General features: G+C 35.0%; 4 protein-coding genes across 5 annotated transcripts; all 4 read right to left on the reverse strand.

Annotated features, from left to right (window-relative positions):
* Positions 1-419: 419 nt before the first annotated feature.
* LOC121252079 lies at positions 420-2,018 on the reverse strand. The gene is made up of 4 exons (XM_041151555.1): positions 1,564-2,018; positions 885-1,023; positions 530-783; positions 420-487 (listed from the first exon to the last, which is right to left on the reverse strand). The coding sequence occupies exons 1-3, from the start codon at positions 1,939-1,941 to the stop codon at positions 599-601; spliced, it is 702 nt and encodes a 233-aa protein (XP_041007489.1). The 5' UTR covers positions 1,942-2,018; the 3' UTR covers positions 420-487; positions 530-598.
* Positions 2,019-3,512: 1,494 nt separating this feature from the next.
* LOC121252080 (ras-related protein RABC1-like) lies at positions 3,513-8,252 on the reverse strand. 2 transcript variants are annotated; one of them, XM_041151556.1, is made up of 7 exons: positions 8,040-8,252; positions 7,372-7,572; positions 6,599-6,667; positions 5,919-5,984; positions 5,160-5,281; positions 4,191-4,319; positions 3,513-3,900 (listed from the first exon to the last, which is right to left on the reverse strand). In XM_041151556.1, exons 2-7 carry the CDS (start codon positions 7,505-7,507, stop codon positions 3,793-3,795), a joined length of 630 nt encoding a protein of 209 aa, XP_041007490.1. In that variant the 5' UTR covers positions 7,508-7,572; positions 8,040-8,252; the 3' UTR covers positions 3,513-3,792. The 2 variants fall into 2 exon arrangements, with proteins under 2 accessions (XP_041007490.1, XP_041007491.1); XM_041151557.1 differs by lacking the exon at positions 8,040-8,252 and adding an exon at positions 7,715-7,977.
* Positions 8,253-10,221: 1,969 nt separating this feature from the next.
* On the reverse strand, positions 10,222-11,313 carry LOC121252081 (photosystem I reaction center subunit N, chloroplastic). Its single transcript, XM_041151558.1, has 3 exons — positions 10,812-11,313; positions 10,515-10,640; positions 10,222-10,413 (listed from the first exon to the last, which is right to left on the reverse strand). The coding sequence occupies exons 1-3, from the start codon at positions 11,121-11,123 to the stop codon at positions 10,324-10,326; spliced, it is 528 nt and encodes a 175-aa protein (XP_041007492.1). The 5' UTR covers positions 11,124-11,313; the 3' UTR covers positions 10,222-10,323.
* A 1,565-nt stretch (positions 11,314-12,878) lies between these two features.
* On the reverse strand, positions 12,879-17,743 carry LOC121252455. The gene is made up of 6 exons (XM_041152111.1): positions 17,484-17,743; positions 16,211-16,540; positions 14,959-15,616; positions 14,678-14,877; positions 14,346-14,590; positions 12,879-14,135 (listed from the first exon to the last, which is right to left on the reverse strand). The coding sequence occupies exons 2-6, from the start codon at positions 16,477-16,479 to the stop codon at positions 13,342-13,344; spliced, it is 2,166 nt and encodes a 721-aa protein (XP_041008045.1). The 5' UTR covers positions 16,480-16,540; positions 17,484-17,743; the 3' UTR covers positions 12,879-13,341.
* Between the last annotated feature and the right edge of the window lie 1,931 nt (positions 17,744-19,674).

Here is a 19,674-nt window from a genome sequence, read left to right on the forward strand (position 1 = left end):
TTTGAATACAGAATAGTTGTGTACACTGCATTTAATTGCATTTTACTAAAAAAATTCTTTCAATTTTTATGATAAGGAAATCATCATCATAAACAACTGGGGCTGGATGCAACCCTATCATATCCATACTTGAAAAATTGTGTCAATCTGGAACAATCTCAAACAGGAACAGACAGAAGCAAAATTATGTCTTTGGTTGCCAACATGTAGGTAAGAACTACGGATCTTATATCACCGTGTAGTGCTATTTGAAGATCTTTATACTACACACCATCTACATGACATAATTTGATTTGTAAGATTCAAATTTTAAAATTTATCTTCCAAATCAAATTATGCCACGTAAATAGTGTGTGGTGTAAAGACTTTCAAATATAATTATTCTATTTCACCACTCCACCCTCCATCCGAACCAAAAGGGAAAGAACAGAATTTTATATTTCAGCAAGGTTCGGCGTTTCAATAGCCATTTTTTCACTTCAACAATTTATTGATGTTATACAATACTGAGTAATTTTAACCTAAAAATAGTCATTTGCAAGTAAAGAGGCCAAAAAACCCAAATACAACAAAGCTGTATAAGATATGGTATAGATCCCTAGGAAAGACTGATGAAGTGTTGCAAAGAAATCACCAAACTTGGAGGCCAGTGCTTTGTTTCTTTTACATATGAAACGTCTGTATAGTGAGGATCAAGTAGAGTTGCAATGGTGAATTGATTTTCAGCTAGCAGTGGAGCATGCTTGTCCACATATAAGGCTGCTGCTAGAGCTGCATGGACTTCTGCATAATACCCCCCAACAAAGATTTAGAACAATAGCAATTTCAGACAAAAAATATCTGTCCTATCTCGTGTTTTGGAAATGTTTATCTTTCAGAAATACCTGGATATCCCTTAAGAGATATGGACACATCCTCCATCTCTGCAATTGCCTCCTGTCTGTCACCAACCTCATACAAGGCCAATGCTCTCCCCATTCTTGCATAGTCCGAAAAGGCAAAGTCTTTGTATTGTTCAACGACCTGAAGTGAGATGTAGAAATGATGTCAACTGCGAAACTTTTAGCACCTCTTCTTTACAATTATCAGGTTAGAGTAAAGATAATTTCATCAAAGAACCCAAAAGAACAATTTCATCAAACCATAAAGTTCCAGAGGGAAAAAACATGTATGAGACTCAAAAAATTGACACCATGTAATCATAACGTCTACAAAGAAAAAAACTTGCTAAAGTATGCACAAGCCACCCTGTGTGATTGGGCTTCCCAAATACATGAAATATTGTGGCTACTCCACAGCAATTGGGAACTAAAACGATGCATAAAGATAGTAACGGACAATGGGCTTCCTCTGGAACCTATGCAAGAAATATTTTCGGGAACGAAGCAAGAATTAGAACTCAAGAATCTATCCAAATACATCTTGAATACAATAGGAATTAGGAAAAAAACAACAGGCTTCACAAAATATTTTCTTTTTCTATTCGGTTTCCAGCTTCACAAACTCTACACTTCGTCTGCCATAGTTACCAAAAGGAAACCAGAAAACAAACAGCGTAGGTACCTGAGTGAAATATAAAAGAGCTTGGTTAAAGTCACCCTTGGCCTGTAACTCCCTCCCTTTGTCCAAAAGCTCAACGGCTTCTGATACTCTACGAGAAATCACGGAACTTGCTTCTCTTTCAACGGGACTCACCGGGTCGAAGCTGGCGAGCGCATAACAAGAACTGGGTTGAATTTTGTTCGAAACAACGCCATCAAACAGAGGAAAGAGGAGAGTAGGTAGGGGGAGAGAGAGAAGGAACAAACGCCTGTTGGGTAATGGGGTTTTGGAGTTGGGTTTTAGGGGTTTTGCGTTTGAGTTGGGGATGCTGGAATTTCGAGGTGAAGAAGAACAGGAAGGAAGAAGAAGATGGGATATGGGTGCCTTAGAAACACCCATGTTCAATTGGTTTGGTGGCAAAACAAAACTTGGATTTCGTCCTCTTAACTTTCCTGTCCGGCAAGGCCGAGCGGCAACTTGTTTCCTTTGAGCCTGACGGGCTTGTTTTTATTGGTACGTATTCGTATTATTTCCAAGAGAACTGAATTTTACAAGTTTTAAATAAATAAATTTTATATAAATTTTTATAAAAACGTGAATCTCATTTTTAAAAAAATTGTAAAAAAAAAAAAAAAATCATTTATAGTGAGATTCATTTTTTTATAAAAGACTTACGTGAAACTTGTCTATTTAAAACTTGTATCTAGCGTTACTCTATTTTTAAAATGGACTCCGTGTTTTTTTTATTATAAAATACATAATGTCATATTTAAATCTAGGGCTGGCAATTCAAGTTTATGGGTGTGTTTCTATCATGTCAAGTCATAGATATTCGATTATATAAATCAACTTGAACCCGACCCGTTAATTTAAACAAGTTAGACCTTCAAACTCTAATACAACCTATTTAAATAACAAGTCATATTGCGTCATTTGTTTTGACTCATTTAATAATTAATTAGAAATTGGTTAACCCGATACGACTCATTTCAACTCGTTTCATATAAATGGGTCGAATTAACTCATATAAAACATTTAACCTCATTAACATAATTTCACATAAAAGCTAAAATCTATATTTATTAGTAGCTACAATATCTTAAAAAAAAAAAAAAACAATAACACTACCTACTAAAAAAAATATCAATTATTTTTCAGAATTTTAACCTATAATAAAACTAATATTACAAACACAACAATAACAAATATGAGCACAGGTACAAAGTTACAATCCCACCAATAAAAATATAATTATATTGAGATATATCAATATTACAACCAAACAATAACAAAATATAAATGAGTTATTGCGTGTTGGTTTTGAGTTAAGAGGGTTGACTCGTATATTAATTTTGTCTTAATGGGTGAAACCCGTTTTAACCCAAACTCATTTATATCAAAATCAAACCTATTAATTTCGTTTCATGTTCGTGTTGGATTTACGAATCGTGTCACATATTCTCACTCTTATTTAAATTATGTTAATTTGTAAATTTATATTTATTTATGAATTTAACATTTCTTTTTTAAAAAACAATATTTATATCTAATGGTAAAAAAAACAATGCCATATCAGCACAATATAATAAAATGATAATGTTAATATATAGTCCTAGACTGTGCAGTCCTCACGTACTCTACTTAAAAAAATAATTTTTTTATGTAAATCTCAGATTTATCTATTTTTTTCAACAGGATTACACGAAACTACACACTTAAAGACCGCATATATCATTTATCATAATAAAATTGCGATATGAGTATAGTATATTGCATAACTCATGTTACTGTGGTACCTATGTTACGATCAAGAATACCAATTAGCACATGAGCCCCAACCAAAAACTATTATTAGCTTGAGCTTGTCGGCATTCACCAGTTGGGCTTGTGCCATTGTATGTCTCTGCCACAAGTGGGCGAAAGGTCTTTTAAAAGTTTAAAAAGCCAAAACTGGGGATACGGAAATAAGGTACACATAATGGTACGTATGCTTATGAGTTGGCCAACATTCTGTACAAGTGAAATATCCAACACATGCCAAGTCATCAATCTTGAAATAGATTTCACGACTGGAATGAATATCATTATTCGAAATCATAGCCCTTTTATACAAAGCTCGCTTCACGATTTTTACATGTAATTTGCAATTAACATCGTTCATATTTGTAATAACACATTGTCTTCGAGGATTGAGAAGAAACCAAGATATGTTTGAGATCCAGAGTTTGGAGAAATTGGAGAGGATCAGAGTCAGCAACAACCGCTTGTGGATGCATCGGACTGTGGCGGCTTCTCTCTAAAGATGTTCCTTTTAGTCCCTTTAGAGCCCTCAGCTAGTAAGCTAGGTGTGTCCAATATCTACATATGATTGCATCATCATTCATGCTGTTATTTGTAAAAGAAGATAATAACTCAAGTATAGGAAATTTCAATGCTCTGTCTCTCATTTGGTAGCCTATATGCACCCCCCCAAAAAAACAAAAGAAGAAAAAGGTATGCGTCTTGCATACCTAGGCCCTATGTATTCCTATTCTTGCAAATACACCCGTCACTGACGAATCATAAACCGAAGCTAAATAGAAAAACAAGCTTACCAACTTCGTTTTCTTGAAGAGAACAAGATAAAACAAGTTTATCACCCACCATACCTTTAAAACAAGCTCTTCAAAGCACTGCTGTACATTCAATCGAGTTTTTGCACTGCATTCGATAAATAGACATCCACATTCCCTAGCAAAGTTGATTCCTTCTTTCTTTGTTACGACCCTATCACTTTCCTGTAAAAGGAAAATGAGCAACATATGCATGAAATCCTCAACTATCGTTCTTTTGGATTTATTGATATATTTACTTTTGCTGAACAAGTGAAATGGGTACAAATTTATGCATCCACAAGGATATGGAAAACAAGGTGCAAGATAAGATCATATAAATGAGATATGCATACCAGGTTAAGTGGAATGAATACTTCTAAAAGAGAATCATAAAGATACTTCTACATTGAATTGTATATACAGGAATACTCTCGGATGCTTTTTGGTACATATCCAATACTTTATATGTATATCCACAATCTCAAAGGCTAATAATTTCGATAATGCATAAGTTTCCTGCATACTCTTGGTCAAGATATGAGCTTCTCCTTATATATAATTCTATGAAAGATATTTTATAAATAAACCAATACACAATAAACGATGAAATAGAAATGCTTTGGGGATGATATCATTTGAACATTAAATAGAATGGAATTCAGTGCCAAGTACGACCTACTTCGAGGTAGGTAAATTATCCCAGAATATCAGCCAACATGTTCTCAACTAATCTCTTTACCCTTTATAAAAAGAGCAGAAAAGAAGTATAAGCACGTGAACGGACACACAAAAAATGCATGTGCACCCCCCCCCCCCCCCCCCCCCCCACGCAATAAAAAAACTATCTCACCTTACATCCCTTCTTTATTGAGGAGATGTAATTTAAAAGCCACTGGCTAGTTTTCCTGTCATATCTAATTTTAAATATCCACAATAGACTAATGTACAGAGAAAGAAAGAATCATCGCAAAAGAAATTGAGATGATAAAGAACACTTGAATCTGTAAATCCCTCCACGAATACCTTATCAAGCTTGTTTCCAACAAGCATCTTGATGCAGTCTTGATTTGTTGAGTAGAGGTCTATTTCCTTGGCCCACACCTCAGAGAGGTTTGTAAATGTTTCTTTCCTTGTTACATCATAAACTGTAGCACAGAAAAAACCAGATCAATAACCTTAAAAAAGAACTCTATGGTAGCGAGTAATAATAAAATAGCAGTCCATTGCAGACAAACTGAGGACCATGCGACTTTAAACTAGATGAGCATACAAGTTAATGTCTTCTCACAACTAATTATTTGCACGCACATATATGAATTCCTTTTGACAATTGGATTACACCCCTTCAACATGGTGATGCCCATTCGTTAGTGTAGCAAGACACGACGTGTCCTCTTGCAGCTAATCCAATACCATGCAACTTTGTTCTTGAGACATGAAACAATGGGTACATATCTAGAAAAATATGTAGGTGTTGCTTCAAATTGTGGTAACTTTTCTCTCAATCCTTGACATCAAAACACAAGGACACATACAATTTTACATTAATGAAAACAAGCACTGTCATATTTTTGGGTAAGTACGTATTGTCATTTTAGCCTTTTGACTTTCATTCCTGTATCATGCAGGAAGACATTGCAGTGAAACTTTTAAGCTTTAAGAGCATATCATACCAACAAACTTGTGATGATGCATTTAATGGCAAGTTTTCCACATAAAGCTAACACAAAAAGTTAATAGGCAAAAAAATAATATAGAAGTTATGGCAAAAGTAGTACAAACCCATAATGATCCCTTGTGCACCTCGGTAGTATGAACTTGTCAATGTTCTGAATCTCTCCTGACCAGCTGGAAATTAAACAATTAATATCAGTTACGTTTGGCCAAAGCCAGTCTTCCCCCCTTATAAGAAAGTGATGAATCATATTCTTCCTGAAGGTCTAGTATTAAGAAAAAGAACAAAAGATAGTAATATTGTCTGATGTGCATAACTCTACCCTAAGATACAAGAAGTCAGTGTAATGATAACCCATAACTTCATCTTCCATAACTCTACTTTAAGTCATGCTTAATTGGCTTGTGCATGCATATGCTAATTCTAGTCAACAGAACGTTTGGAGATATATATGTGAAAGAATAAAAAATTGTACCATCAGATGAGCCCCTCTATCAATTTCAATATAACAGAAACTAATAGCTGGAGATTTAATTTTATTTAATTATGTATTCACCTGATAGAAAATCTGTCATCTGATGAATGCATTGTAAATCATTGTTGCTATATATCAGGAGTAATTTGGTGAAAAGAACTTGACCCAAAATTTGACAATTCTCATAAAATGTAAACACTAGTACACACATATGCATGTTTGAACAGACAAAGACATGTGTCCGTGTATCAAAACCACATTTTTTGCGAAATAAGTAAATGGCCATCCCCATGAACACACGTTTGGAGTTACCTGTATCCCAGATTGCAAGCTTCAGCTTTTTGCCACCAATGTTGATGTATTTCACCTTGAAATCAACACCTGCATGAGAAAGCAAAGAAGAGATGTAAATCAAGGCATACTGAAAAGTGACGAGCAAAGGAAGTGGACTTTAATGAGTTTAAAGGTCATAATAAACCATGATGCAATTGCCATGTTCTCCATAAGCAAAGAATATTAGCCAAGACTTGAGAAACAAAACAAAATGGAGTACAGTAATCAGATCTTTGGTCTATTAACATTGACGAGTTTCAATTGATAGACAAGCAAATATTCTGTCAAGCAACTGCAGATATTTTTCTGACCAAAAGCAACATTATGCCAAAAAGAATTGACTCTGGTGGCACATTATTCAAATATACTAAATTTTATGTCTTTGAAAGAAGAAAATGCTCTCTCCAGTCATCAATATATGCAGCAGAAGCAACTAATTACAAAACTTTAAATAATATATCTCATCATTAGAGACCCAGAATAACCAAAACTGGCATAAACCGAGTCAATGCAAGCATTTGCATGAGTTGTTAGCACCAAAACATCAAACAAGAGAATCTACTAGTTTTTTCAAAAAAACTTTTTCTCCTCCAGTTTCTCAGCAACAATGCAGAAGCAAAATTTAATACATACCCATTGTTCCATTACACGTCAAGATAAGCTTAGTCCATTCCATGAATAAGCTTTCATGTCTAACACACCAAAATCCAATGCTTAATAGTTAATATTAACTTTTGTGTGGAAAGACTCGCCTATTGTAGGCGATAGATCTTCAAAGGTATCAGATGTAAAACTCAAAAGTAGGCTACTCTTCCCAACGCCAGAGTCCCCAATCATCAACAACTTGAATAAGTAATCATACTCGGGGTGATTCAAAGCTGAGTCCATTGAAGTTCACTTTCAAGCAATGCCTGACCCAAAAGATAGAACCGGATTTCAACCAACTCAACAACCTGCAATACAGCAGTAGTGTATCAATTATCAAATCGAAATTTGGGTACATATATATAGCATCAAAACCACATCTATCACCCGAAAAGAAGAAAAGCGATATAATATATAACATAAAAAAGGAGAAGAAAAACAGAGAAATACCCAGTTCAGACATCCCAATTGAATTGTTATTAAAACCCAGAAATAAATGGGTTATGTCACTTGTGATTCGAATACAATGTCTTTCGACTCAAAAGTGTACTGACATAGTTCAAAAGAGAGAACGAAATTCAAGATTCACACACACACACACACACGTTGTGTCAAAGAATGAGTCACGATATGACATCGAATATTAGGAACTGCATCAGTCATTTGTCCGCAGTGTATTCAAAATTCTCAGCAGTTCAATTTAGCACTGCCCTTTTCGGTAACCAAGAGCACATGTACAAATACATAGATCCATATATAGAGGAAACTAAAATACCAGAAATGTGACGAAATCGTTAGATTGGAGATGAATTAAGAAGTTGTAGAGAGAGAGACAGAGAGAGGGCTGACTGAGAACAAAAGGCAAATATTGCAAGAGAAGAAACCGCTGGTAGAAACCAAGAAAAACGGAGCGGGTATGAACGGAATTGCAATGAGAATTATGGGGCCTTCCACCGACTTTTATATGAACTACTCTCCGTTTTTTTAATCCAAGTGGTACCGTCGTTCTAGAAAATAAATTTATAAATGATTTCATAAATATTTAAATTTATTTTACCAAAAAAAATAATTTTATAATTTAATATATCACATTAAATCATGTCAATGTATAAATTTATTTTTATAAAATTATTTTACGACTAAAATAATTTTTTTTCATTTTTCTTAATTGATTGACTTTGAAACTAATATGAGTATGCAAAAATTACTATAAATATAATTTTTATATTAAAAAATAAGAAAGATATTATTCATTCATTCTCAAGTTTTGTCCAATTTCAAAATATCCTTAAAAGGTTTAAAAAGTAATCTTTATAATATAGATCAAGTTGATCCCTTATGGAATATTAACTAATAATATACTTAGATAAGTATAGATGTAAAATTAAATAAATTTATTTACGATCAAGAGTTGGAAAAAACACATTTAATTAAATTCACTAAAATAAAATAAAAAATAGGGTGGCCGTCCAAATTTTAGTATTTTTATGCACATAATTAGATTAAGATGACTAACTTTTTTTTAAAAAGAGTACGTAAAATTTACACATCTTAAAATTATATCTAGCATTACGCTAGTGTTTAATGATCAAGTCCAAATGGTTCCTAAAAGATTGCTTTTACAATTATTTTAGCCATTCGTAATTTTTTTTTTCTTAAAAAAAATTATTTATATAGGACCTTGAAGAATGGCATGTTATAATAGAGCCATTGCCTTCAAGAAAGAGGGAGAGAGTGATTATCAAAGGAATGGCAAATGACAATCATGGCCTCTCTCAATGCACCAAATACCGATGGCATCGATCCATTTTCTCGTATTCTTAGTAGATTGCAGTGTCGAATTATGTTGTCGATCCTTTTACAGCAAAAACGAGAATAAAAGACATTATCATTGAGCTTTTAACTTCCGATTTAATGGTGAAGACTCGAGCAACAATGTGTGGATTGAAGACTCTTCTTACTTTGAGAGTGGGGAATCATGTGGATGGGAGCTTCGAACATCATTATCAGAGGAGCTTCGACATGGCATATGGTTTGTGTAACAAGATGGTTTGGATTTAAAGATGAGATGAGATAATTTTAAATGAAATATGAAAGTTAAAAAAATATTATTAAAATATTACTTTTTAATATTATTATTATTTTGAGATTTGAAAAAGTTGAATTGAGATTTGAAAAAGTTAAATTGTTTATTATATTTTGTATAAAAATTTAAAAAAATTGTAATGATAAAATAAGATGAAATACTTTTTAAATCCAAATGGGACCTTAAATTTCTACGTGTTTTTTTTGGTTTAATGACTTCAATCCCCTTATCTTTTGGCTCATTTGGGTATCTCTGAATCTTCCTCAAAGACGACCATATGCTTGTGGGCTTGTACACATTTTAAAGTTCGTTTTTTCCAACTTGTGCTTCTAAACCTTGGTGAAACTTTTCATGATAGGACTTGGTGTGGGGCAAATGGCCTCCCATGAAAATGAAAAAATACATTTACATGCAGGTGTAGAGACGTACCCTTTACATCGTTGACATGGTACGATTTAATTTGTAATAGAAGTTTATTTTCTTGGATGGTAGGATGATGTTATTTACTCCGAATTCTAAGTAGAAAAGCTAGTTTCGATGCCTACATATACACAACCTACTTAAGAAAAACTTACAAAAAACTTAATTCTCCATATATCAGTTATTGATACGTTGAAAATCATGAAATTTAAATTTTAAAAGAAAACTAACAAAATGAGTCTTGTAAGTAAAAGTATAAATAAAACTAGTACGTGTAATACTACTCTTTGAAAAGATAACTCATGCAGATCGTTGGGGATTGGTAACTATCCCTATCACACAAAAGATATGGACAAGAAACAGGCTTCGTTTTCATTGTCAATTTATGAAATTAAATTAACAAATGGCGATTTATAGATAAAAGAAAGAAAGCTGAACTCGAGGGAGAGGATTGCAAGACACAAGTATGTAGAGTTTCTTCAACAGAAATTTAGGTACATGTGGGAGAAAAGTAGTACATGGTACGGAAGGTAAAAAGACTTCACTTCCCTCCTCACCATTTCCAGAAAACATTGGAACCACACTTGAATTTGTCCTTCCCTTCACATTCCAACGCCAAATCCTCAGAAATAAATGGCACTTTCTGCATAAACAGAAAACAAATCAAGGAGAATCAGTTAAAGAAAACCCATTTGTAAATAGGTATAGGTAAGTAAATGATCCCTGGTCATTGAAGATTCTAACCTTTTGCTTGGCAAGATCTTGGCAACCGGTGAAATTTTCAGGGAACTTGCATGTGCCAAACTGAACTGTATAAGCTCGTGCAAAGTTTGCACCACTTGTGGCCAACCTCTTCTTGTCATTCAGTTCCTATTATAATATTCAAGTTTGGTTTCAGTCCCATATTAGAAACCAAAGATGACAACTAAGTAATTATACTGCCAAAATCAACAAAATAAGCAGCAGCAGCAACATGATGTTTCCTAAGCTAACCAATATGACTAGCAAAAGTTCATGACAGAAGAAAGCAGCAAAATATACCTTGTTGGCTTTGCTCTTTTCAAGGTATTCTTCGATGACCCCAGCATTGGCAGAGGAATTGGAGGCAGCAGTAGCAGTTGTGAAAAGAGCAGCTGTTAGGCAAAGCAATGCAGCCCTTCTTCCTTCGCTCCCTCTTGATTCTTTTGGTTCAGAAACTCTAGCCTGTTGAGCCCTGATCACAGGAAACTTGCGACCAGTCACAACTGAGGATGCCACGGAAGGCAGGGAAGCAAGCTTGGCGTTGAGCTCGGGCGATCCAGCGCCTGAGATGGCATAGCTGCATGCCAAAACACTGGAGTTCATGGCTGCCATTGCTGCAACTCTGATTACACCAGGAAAATAACTTTTATTTCCAATAAGCTAGGGAAAAGGTGAGGAGAGTGTGGTTAATGGCTGTTTTTGGGGTTATGGATATTGAAAAAGAAGTGATTTGATAATGAATGTGATAATAGGTTGTGGTGGGAGTGTGGATAAGATGAGATTGCCTCACTCCTATTGGCACAAACTATGTTCTTTCTTTCTGGTTGTGATGGGCATTGAGTGTTTCTGTGGTGAGTTATAATCTTGGCCCCACTTCCGGAATCAAAATATGTGCTCCACATATCTCTCTAGTGTGGACAGACCCAATTCAAATCAGGGAAATGAGAACCAGTTGCCCAAAAGAAACAGGACATTATTAGCTCACAACAAAATAGGAAAGAGAGAGAGAAGCTCAGCTCAGCCAAGATAAAATAAATAATAAGAAAAGAACAGGGAGGGGTTTCTAAAAATAAAAGAGTCTTAGTTCAAGATTTTTATTTATTTTTTAAATATATTTTTGTCCTGCAAACAAAGATTTTGACTATAATGAAAAGTATTAACTATGAATTGACTTTTGACAAAATCTGATGGTTTTCAAGTGGCTGTTAGGAAATTAAGGTTGGATGAGATAATTTTAGATAAAAATTAAAAATTAAAAAAATATTATTATTATTTTGAGATTTGAAAAAGTTGAATTATTTATTATATTTTGTATAAAAATTTAAAAAAATTATAATTATGAGATAAGATAAGATGAGACGAGATCGTTTCAATATCCAAATAGGACCTAAATATTAGACTGGGTGCAACGGGACCTATAAGAAGGAAAAGAAACGCGAAGACAAACAGAATATGTGATGGGGAAAAAAATCATTACCTTGGGCCGAAGAGAGCAGGAAGGGTTTGTTGCAGGAGTTGGGCCGACAATGGGGCCCAGCCCGATCATCTGAGCCCGAGCAAGGAAAAACAAGGCCAGACCAAAACTTGGACAGGGAGTTTGGGTAAGGGTAGGATATTTGAAAGAAGACTAGGGAACAAGGAAAAGAAGATTGTGACATACATCGCCGGATGGAGGGGACATGGAACAAAGGCCACATCGCATTTAATGCAGTCCAGAACAGAGGCCACGTCGTATTTAATGCGATCCAGAACAGAGGCCTTGTCGTATTAAATGCCTCCCAGGGCACAGGGTATGCGGCATTGAATGCAACCCAAGACCAGAGCAATGCACAGAGAAGGCATGGGGCCATTGCTGCTTGGTAAGGTGATAACTCGTAGCTACTTGGTAATGCAATACGCAGGGCGAATCGCTCCGTGCTACGCGATGCTCCGCCATGGGAGAATCCTAAATGGTAACTATAAATAAGGGTCAACCCAACGACAAATAAGGTAATGAAAAAAGTATTCTCTTTGTTCATGGTTCTTACTTCTCTCCTGAAGCTTTCCCCTCTAGACACTGACTAAAGCATCGGAAGATTAACGGACCTTGAGGTCCCCTCTCCGTTTTGATTGTGCAAGATCGCGCTTGTATACCAAGGGTGAGAAGTTGCCCAGGCCCGCAAAACACGACATCAACAGAATACATATCAATTTGATATAAAGAGTTCAAAAGTTTGTACGTTTATTAAAAAAAAAACTCTCTTCTTTTTATGGCTAATACATAGACCTGAAATATGAACACCCCTGAGGCTCTTGACTCTCCCTACTCAACAGTTGACTCGGTACGAGTCTGCAAGCAAAACATTCTATGACATTCAAAAAATCATGTTACTAATTAATCGATATACATACTTCTGTGATGAAAGTCTACATGAAATGATTATGATAATATGGTTTTTCAACATTATCTATCACAACATTTACGCACTTAAAAGGCACCCAAGGAAAGAGAGAATAAAAATGTAGAATACATCGCACAGAGCTCAAGAATGCCAATGAAGAAAAGAGAGTCAACTGCTCAAGAATGCCTCCCAACTCCAAAGCACATGTTTGTAAAGGTTCCCCTGATTCTCAAATGGAGGAAGGTGTCCTTAACGGTTGCTCAACTATAAATGTGAGACTCTTGCAAAACCGAAGAAACCTTTAATCCTCTACTTGTCATTTTTCATGATACCAGAAATGGAGATGGGCAATCGGCACTTGGAACAATTTAGGAAAAAATTGTATGAAGTTAAATCCTGTATCTATCAGACTATCCAAGAAGAAACCCTGTATCTATCAACTCATGCGATTATCTTAATCGTGACAACCTTTTCCGCTTCCGATTCTTCTTACCTACAACAGCAGTCTTCATACCCTTGGAACTAGATGGAAGAGGCAGAACAGAGGATGGCTTGCCAACATATGTCCTACCTTTCTTCGAAAACCATTTTAATGGCAGATTGTTTACCACAGAACCAATGTCATTAGAACTAGTCAGTTCAACAAGTTTCTGAATTTGATCTAGCATCTGGTGAGTCCAGGCTATTGACAGATCCAGTGAAACTGAATCATCCATTGGTTTTTTCCATAGATTTATCAATATCTCTTTATAGGATTGAAAAGACATTGAAGGTTGATACCCATGTTGACTTTTGCATATCATATTGACCTTGATTACATGCTTGCAAAGGTTTCCTTGCATGGACCATGAACAATCACAAAACGCAAACTCTGATCCAGGATTCCACACCAGACGTGCTAGGTTGCTATCTTTCTGGCTTAAAACCTTCGCAAAGAGGCGGTTCTGATCATCCAAGGTAATAGCAGAATCGGGAATCAGTAGTGCCCTGTGCCATGATGTTGAAGCAATATATTCCTCCTTCACATTTTGAAAAGAATCACTTTCATCTGCATAGCGGTCAAGCCAGTAGCTTGAATGCAGTTCAGTAGTCAGCTTGTGTACCAGCCAGTCCACTCTCTGAAGGGCACCAAGATGTGAATCATCAAACAGTTTGGCTTTAAGCTTTACATGATAGGCTTCTATGGCACCAGATGCCTCCTGGCTAGCAAGTGGAAGAGTTCCAATTGTTGAAAGCCACATTTCTGTTAAACAAAAAGCAAACAAATCAGAGATGCAAAACATTCAAGGCAGTCGCACACATTGTGTCTTGTACGACTTTTTTTTTTTTTTTTTTGAAAGGAAAAAAATAAATAAATAAAAGTCGTACAAGACACAGTGTCTTGTACGACTTTGTGCATGTCTTTGCATGTACATTAATGTAACCCATAGAGAGAGGGAGGGAGAGATCGAACCAATCTTAGGCACCCAAGAGGCCTTGAAATATTCCATAAAAGCAGTTTGATCAACAAAATCTTTGGCCAGTTCATCTAAGGCAATGCGAGTATCAACTCCACTCCACATGCTATACACTATCTCCCCCAGTCGTTTGAATATTTCACGCTGAACTTCAATGTTATTGCATTTCTTAACAATATTCCTTAGCCATGATCTACGAACACGCCAGAGAGAAAAAATAACAGGACAGCAAAATATATCCCTGAAAAACCCATCGATCAGAAAAATACTCTATTAATATCGTTAGCTTTTTTCCCCAAAACAGAAAGTTAGAGGAAGTGATTCCTGCCTTATGGGATCAGTTTCAGCCGCTGCATCATCAATCAAAAATCCACTGACCTTCCATCCAGGCTCCATGCTACGAGCTCGATCAAATAAAGCCTTCATCCATTTAGACACATCTGACTTTGAAAAGCTACGTGTGATAACCCACGCAACAGGGAGTGCATGCTGCCTTGAATCAAATACAAGAAGCGTGCACAAGGGATACTGCAACTCAACAAATAATGATGTAAGCACCCTCTAATAATTTTTTCTATTAGTATAGATAAGCATCAATAAACTAGTTACCTTGAGTCTCTTTATGCCAAATGTTGAATCAGCTGCAATCAGACTGCGATGGCCAAAACGGATCATCTGTTGCAATTGCCACTCCGTTTGAATACCCAAAATGAAAGGATCTTCTTCTGAAGTATCCTGATAAAAGAATATAGACTTTTTATTGCGTTCAACCCACATCCGGATGCTAGCTTGATCGTCTAGGTCCAACTCATGGGTAGATCGTTTTATAATCATCCCAAGTTTGTGGACGTATTGAGAAGCAAGGCTATTAACTTTTGCATTTGAACTACAGTAACGTTGAATCCCTTCTATGTGCTTCTCTAACACATTCTCTTCAGGAATCCCCAGATAGATCATAGACATTGTCTGCTGTTGAATCTCATTACAGATATAGGGAATTTTCTTCGCACCAGGGCCAATGGCATCTCTGTCAAGTGGCCCATGGCAGATAAAACCAGACTTGTTTACATGGCGCCTGTCATTATAATTGTATATAATAAGTGCAAGTGATGGACGAGCATACAGGCGCTTCACCACAAAATGGCAAGTGCAACCTCGCATGGATTGAGGTCTGGCAGCACGATTGCGGGTGTTAAGTCGATATCTTCGACTAGGTAATACACCCCCACCTTCCCCATAATTTTCAGGTCCAAATGAACACCAATACCTTCAAGAATCAAGATAGGAGAATTTTTTTGATGAGCAATATAAAAAATAAAAATAGGAGAATTAACATAAGAAAATTTGAGAAGCTTCACAAATAGAGGTATAATTTTTGTATCCAACTAGACCCTCACCACAAAGCTGTATTATTTATCTACATATGTTAAGCTAAAGCAAACAGTTAAATAGGTGGGTTACTTTATAAGTGGCGTCCATAACAAAGTTCTCAAACCCAAGTCATAACATCAAAACCTACTAATAAAAAAGGTCATAACATCAACATCAAATTTTAAGAATAATTGGAGGAAAAAACAATGTCATTAAATCAAGTATACGTCTGTTAATAGGTAAAACAAGTATAAATTTTAAAAACAGAAATGCCAAGAACCAAAAAGAGTCTCTTAGACTCATGTCATCAGAGTGCCAGATCCAGAGATCACTCATGCTGAAAAGCTTTCGTGGCTTTAACCATCAAAAGTGGTGTCTAGCCAGGAATGTCTAATATAGTGTTCATGACATGCAATACAGGAATTCTATCGACCAAAAATAAAAATAGCAAAAATTGATATGAAGTTTACATAGCACACTAGAAACTTACAGCCTATATTCCAAATATTCATCATTCTTGTACTCCTTCAAGCTGCCCAAAGATCGTTTTCTTCCCCTCTCAATATGGAATCGTGTTGGGCATTCTACATTGGAGCATTCACCAATTATGAATGCATCAACACGTTCATAAGGAATGAGGGCAACATCATCTTCACGTTCTGAAGTGCGAAACTTGGTCCAAGTCAAATCAGCAGAGCAGAAGTCTTCTTCTGGTGGATCTTGAATAGGGATATCAAGTATGGATTCTACTATAGCCATTTCCTGTAGTTCGCACCCTCGGATATATAAGCTGGTAAGCTTAAAATTAGCACGACATTATCTGCAACATAAAGAGCACAGAATAAGATAAAATAACCAAATACTGATGGTAAGCCAGTCAAAACAGGCAAATGTGCTAAGCAGAAGCTTTAATTATATCATTACTAGTTGTTATGTGATACACCCTTTCAGCTAAAACCTTTATTTTTGCCACAATGGAAGAAGAAAGTTATTTTGAAACAGTGAAGAAGGGTCATCAATTGGCTGAGTAAGTGGAAGTTCTCTTTTTCTTGATCAGTAGAGTAAGAGGAACTTTTGCAATTTTACATGTACATTTTTATTTCAAACCATGCGTGACACCACAGTAGACGAGAAGGATCAGGCATACTTTCCTTTATTTTTTGGAGGGGGATAGCAATATCAAGTACTGTGTTTATCTAATTAAAACAACGATGAATTCAACAAAAACCTTGATTGACTCCGAGGCACCCACAGTCGCAGAGTACGCAGCATAAAAAATGGGGCATGCTAAAAGATCAGATAATTTTCTATCATTTCCTTAGCTCGGGGCTAAAGGGATGAACACTCAGCAATGAAAAATCAAAATTAGATAAGTTTCAGAGATTAACAAAATCCTAACATGTTTTACACAGAAATTTGGACCGAGGAAAACAGGGTTTCAAATGCCTTCACAAAACCGACACACAATTACTTTAATCCAAAGGTGGGGAAACCCGAAATTTTCTCACTTATAACAGTTGGCGGACCAGTAATTAGATGAACGAAAAAAATAACAGCAGTAGAAATTAGCAGTTCTGAAGCTTCTTTCAACTGAACAAATGACACTTCCATATTCAGGAAAAATATAAAACAAAGAAATGTATGTAAAAACATGTTCAAAACAATATACTCTCTTCGAACAACAAATCCCAGTCGTGGTATAATACTTCCTAATCAAAAAGTTTACAGAGAGAGAGAGAGAGAGAGACAGAGTATTATCATACCAGTAATTGTCCCGAGCCAAAAAACCTCAAAAGCCACACAGAGAGAGAGAGAGAGGGTGTTAGGAGAGAGAGGGTTTAGGGTTGGCAGAATCGCTAGGGTTTATGACGATGTCCCAGCTTGGTGACGGGCACAGTTTTAGCCAGAAAAGCCGAAGCCAAGGAGTGAGATGAACAGTTGTTGGCTGAGAAAGAGTACATGGATTTCTCTAAAGTCGCCTCAGCATATCCTCTCTCCTACACGCCACGCCCACATTAGGTTTACTTATTACTTCTCTCCAACTATTACTTTATTTATTTATTTTTTCAATCTTTTATTCTTTTAAGTCGGTGATTAATGAGAGAAGTTTAAAATTATATTTTTTTTGGTAAATCAATTTGTTTATTTATTCTTTTTTTATTTCTCAAAGTAAATAGGGTAACGGAATTATATTATCTAATTTAGGAAGATAAATTTGATTCTAATTAATTTATTTAAGAATTTATATATTAAATAATTCTACTTATTATTTCTACACACTACACATCACACATATTTTATTTTATTTTATTTTCATTTTTTCTAGAACAAGTATATGGTGTATGGATGATAAGTAGAACAATTCAATTAGTTTGACAAAAATAAAATTAAATAAATAAATAATATTAAAATATGTAAAATGTGTGGTGTGGGATGATTCTAATTATTAGAGTTTGGTGCTAGAGACCCATCTTCTCTAACATATTCACAGATAGTTGGCAATGATATCCAAATTTGTATTGTTCTAAAATGAGATTTTAAAATTGATAAAAATTAACCTAAAAAGAAATTGATAAAAATTAACCTAAAAAGAAGCAAAAAATAAAGCATCTGTTTATTTAAGTTTTTTTTTACTTATTATTATTTTTTACCATAAGAATAGAGACTTGCCTTGCAAATATTGTTGTACATTCATGATCTTACTATTAATTTATAAGGAGAATGAATTTATGGAGACTTAATTTTTAATCATTCGAATGAGAAAGCATTCTTTTTATTAACTTTAATAACAATGATATATATATGTCTATATTTATAATTAATATGTATACATATACATGGTACCGACCATAGAAAAGAGATAGACACAATTGTTTTTATAACCTTTTTTCGTAAGATTTCATTATTATTGTTGATGTCGCGTTTCATGGACCTGGGTAAATCCATGCAGATAGTGCCGCGATGTAAATTTTTTGAAGCCCCCGATAATGTTCCGGTGTGGTTGTACGACGGCAGTTCGTACATTTATGTGGTTCGGCAATATACATATGTCCACGGGGGTTTGGGGAGGGAAGTCTCTAATATAATATATATGTTTACAATTACTCATGGATTCTCATATCTCACTGTGTATAGAAGGTTGGAGCTATTCCTATCTATCTCAAAAATCCCTTTTGATCCGTCTGTCCCTATATCTCTCTTTCCTTAGACCAAAAAAGTCTCATTTAATGTTGTCTGGACATCATTAAATGTACATCCCCTTTTATAAGCTTGCCTGACCTCCTACTGTACATGTCAGCCTGCCTTAAGTTGGCAAATCTCCTTTGCGTGAACCATTTGCATTCTCTCCCTAATCCCCCGACACTTTAAAGTCATAAAATCTCTCTTGTCTCTCTCTTTCCCCTCTGACATTTGCAGCCCTTATATCTCTCATGTCTCCCTCTTTTGTCCTTAATGATATATTGATGGGTTGGACCCAATTTATAAGTTAGTATATTTTTTCCCCTTCACAATTATCTTTTGAATTTAAATCCATCAAACTAAAGAAATTTAAAAGATAATAATATTTTATTAAAAATTCGTATAAAGGTAAAGATACACATATAGTTGATCATCATGTGTAAATCATTTCTCATATACAATTTCCACTCTCTTTTCCCCCAAAACCAAGTATGACCTTCTTTGTTCATCCCATGACAAGTATTATAACTCTACAGAATTATATAAAAGTAATCATATAAATTAACGTGAATTTATATATTTTATTTATTTATTTTATAATAAAATTAACTTTATAATATGATAAATTACAAGAAGTCACATCTGTATTTTATAAAATTACTTTTATGTATTAATTTTTTTATGACTAAAATATTTGATTGATATTCATATTTCCTTCCCCGTCCAAAAAACTATTCCCTGATATCTATGTATGTATATATGTAAAGGTAAATA

The sequence above is a fragment of the Juglans microcarpa x Juglans regia genome, chromosome 2S (genome assembly GCF_004785595.1).
Source record: "Juglans microcarpa x Juglans regia isolate MS1-56 chromosome 2S, Jm3101_v1.0, whole genome shotgun sequence".
NCBI classification, from domain to species: Eukaryota; Viridiplantae; Streptophyta; class Magnoliopsida; order Fagales; family Juglandaceae; genus Juglans; species Juglans microcarpa x Juglans regia.

Excerpts from the sequence above, each read along its gene's own strand:
- LOC121252079 (XM_041151555.1), bottom strand. The coding sequence starts at position 1,941 with ATGGGTGTTTCTAAGGCACCCATATCCCATCTTCTTCTTCCTTCCTGT. Across the intron at positions 1,024-1,563 it reads CTCTTTTATATTTCACTCAG|GTCGTTGAACAATACAAAGA; the intron begins GTACCTACGCTG and ends ATCTCACTTCAG. Across the intron at positions 784-884 it reads ATCTCTTAAGGGATATCCAG|AAGTCCATGCAGCTCTAGCA; the intron begins GTATTTCTGAAA and ends GGTATTATGCAG.
- LOC121252080 (XM_041151556.1), bottom strand. The coding sequence starts at position 7,507 with ATGGACTCAGCTTTGAATCACCCCGAGTATGATTACTTATTCAAGTTG. Across the intron at positions 4,320-5,159 it reads TTGGAAACAAGCTTGATAAG|GAAAGTGATAGGGTCGTAAC; the intron begins GTATTCGTGGAG and ends TTCCTTTTACAG. Across the intron at positions 3,901-4,190 it reads TTGAAGAGCTTGTTTTAAAG|ATATTGGACACACCTAGCTT; the intron begins GTATGGTGGGTG and ends AATCATATGTAG.
- LOC121252081 (XM_041151558.1), bottom strand. The coding sequence starts at position 11,123 with ATGGCAGCCATGAACTCCAGTGTTTTGGCATGCAGCTATGCCATCTCA. Across the intron at positions 10,641-10,811 it reads AAAAGAGCAAAGCCAACAAG|GAACTGAATGACAAGAAGAG; the intron begins GTATATTTTGCT and ends ATATTATAATAG. Across the intron at positions 10,414-10,514 it reads AAGATCTTGCCAAGCAAAAG|AAAGTGCCATTTATTTCTGA; the intron begins GTTAGAATCTTC and ends CTGTTTATGCAG.
- LOC121252455 (XM_041152111.1), bottom strand. The coding sequence starts at position 16,479 with ATGGCTATAGTAGAATCCATACTTGATATCCCTATTCAAGATCCACCA. Across the intron at positions 14,878-14,958 it reads TTGGCATAAAGAGACTCAAG|TATCCCTTGTGCACGCTTCT; the intron begins GTAACTAGTTTA and ends GTTGAGTTGCAG. Across the intron at positions 14,591-14,677 it reads GCTGAAACTGATCCCATAAG|GGATATATTTTGCTGTCCTG; the intron begins GCAGGAATCACT and ends TGGGTTTTTCAG.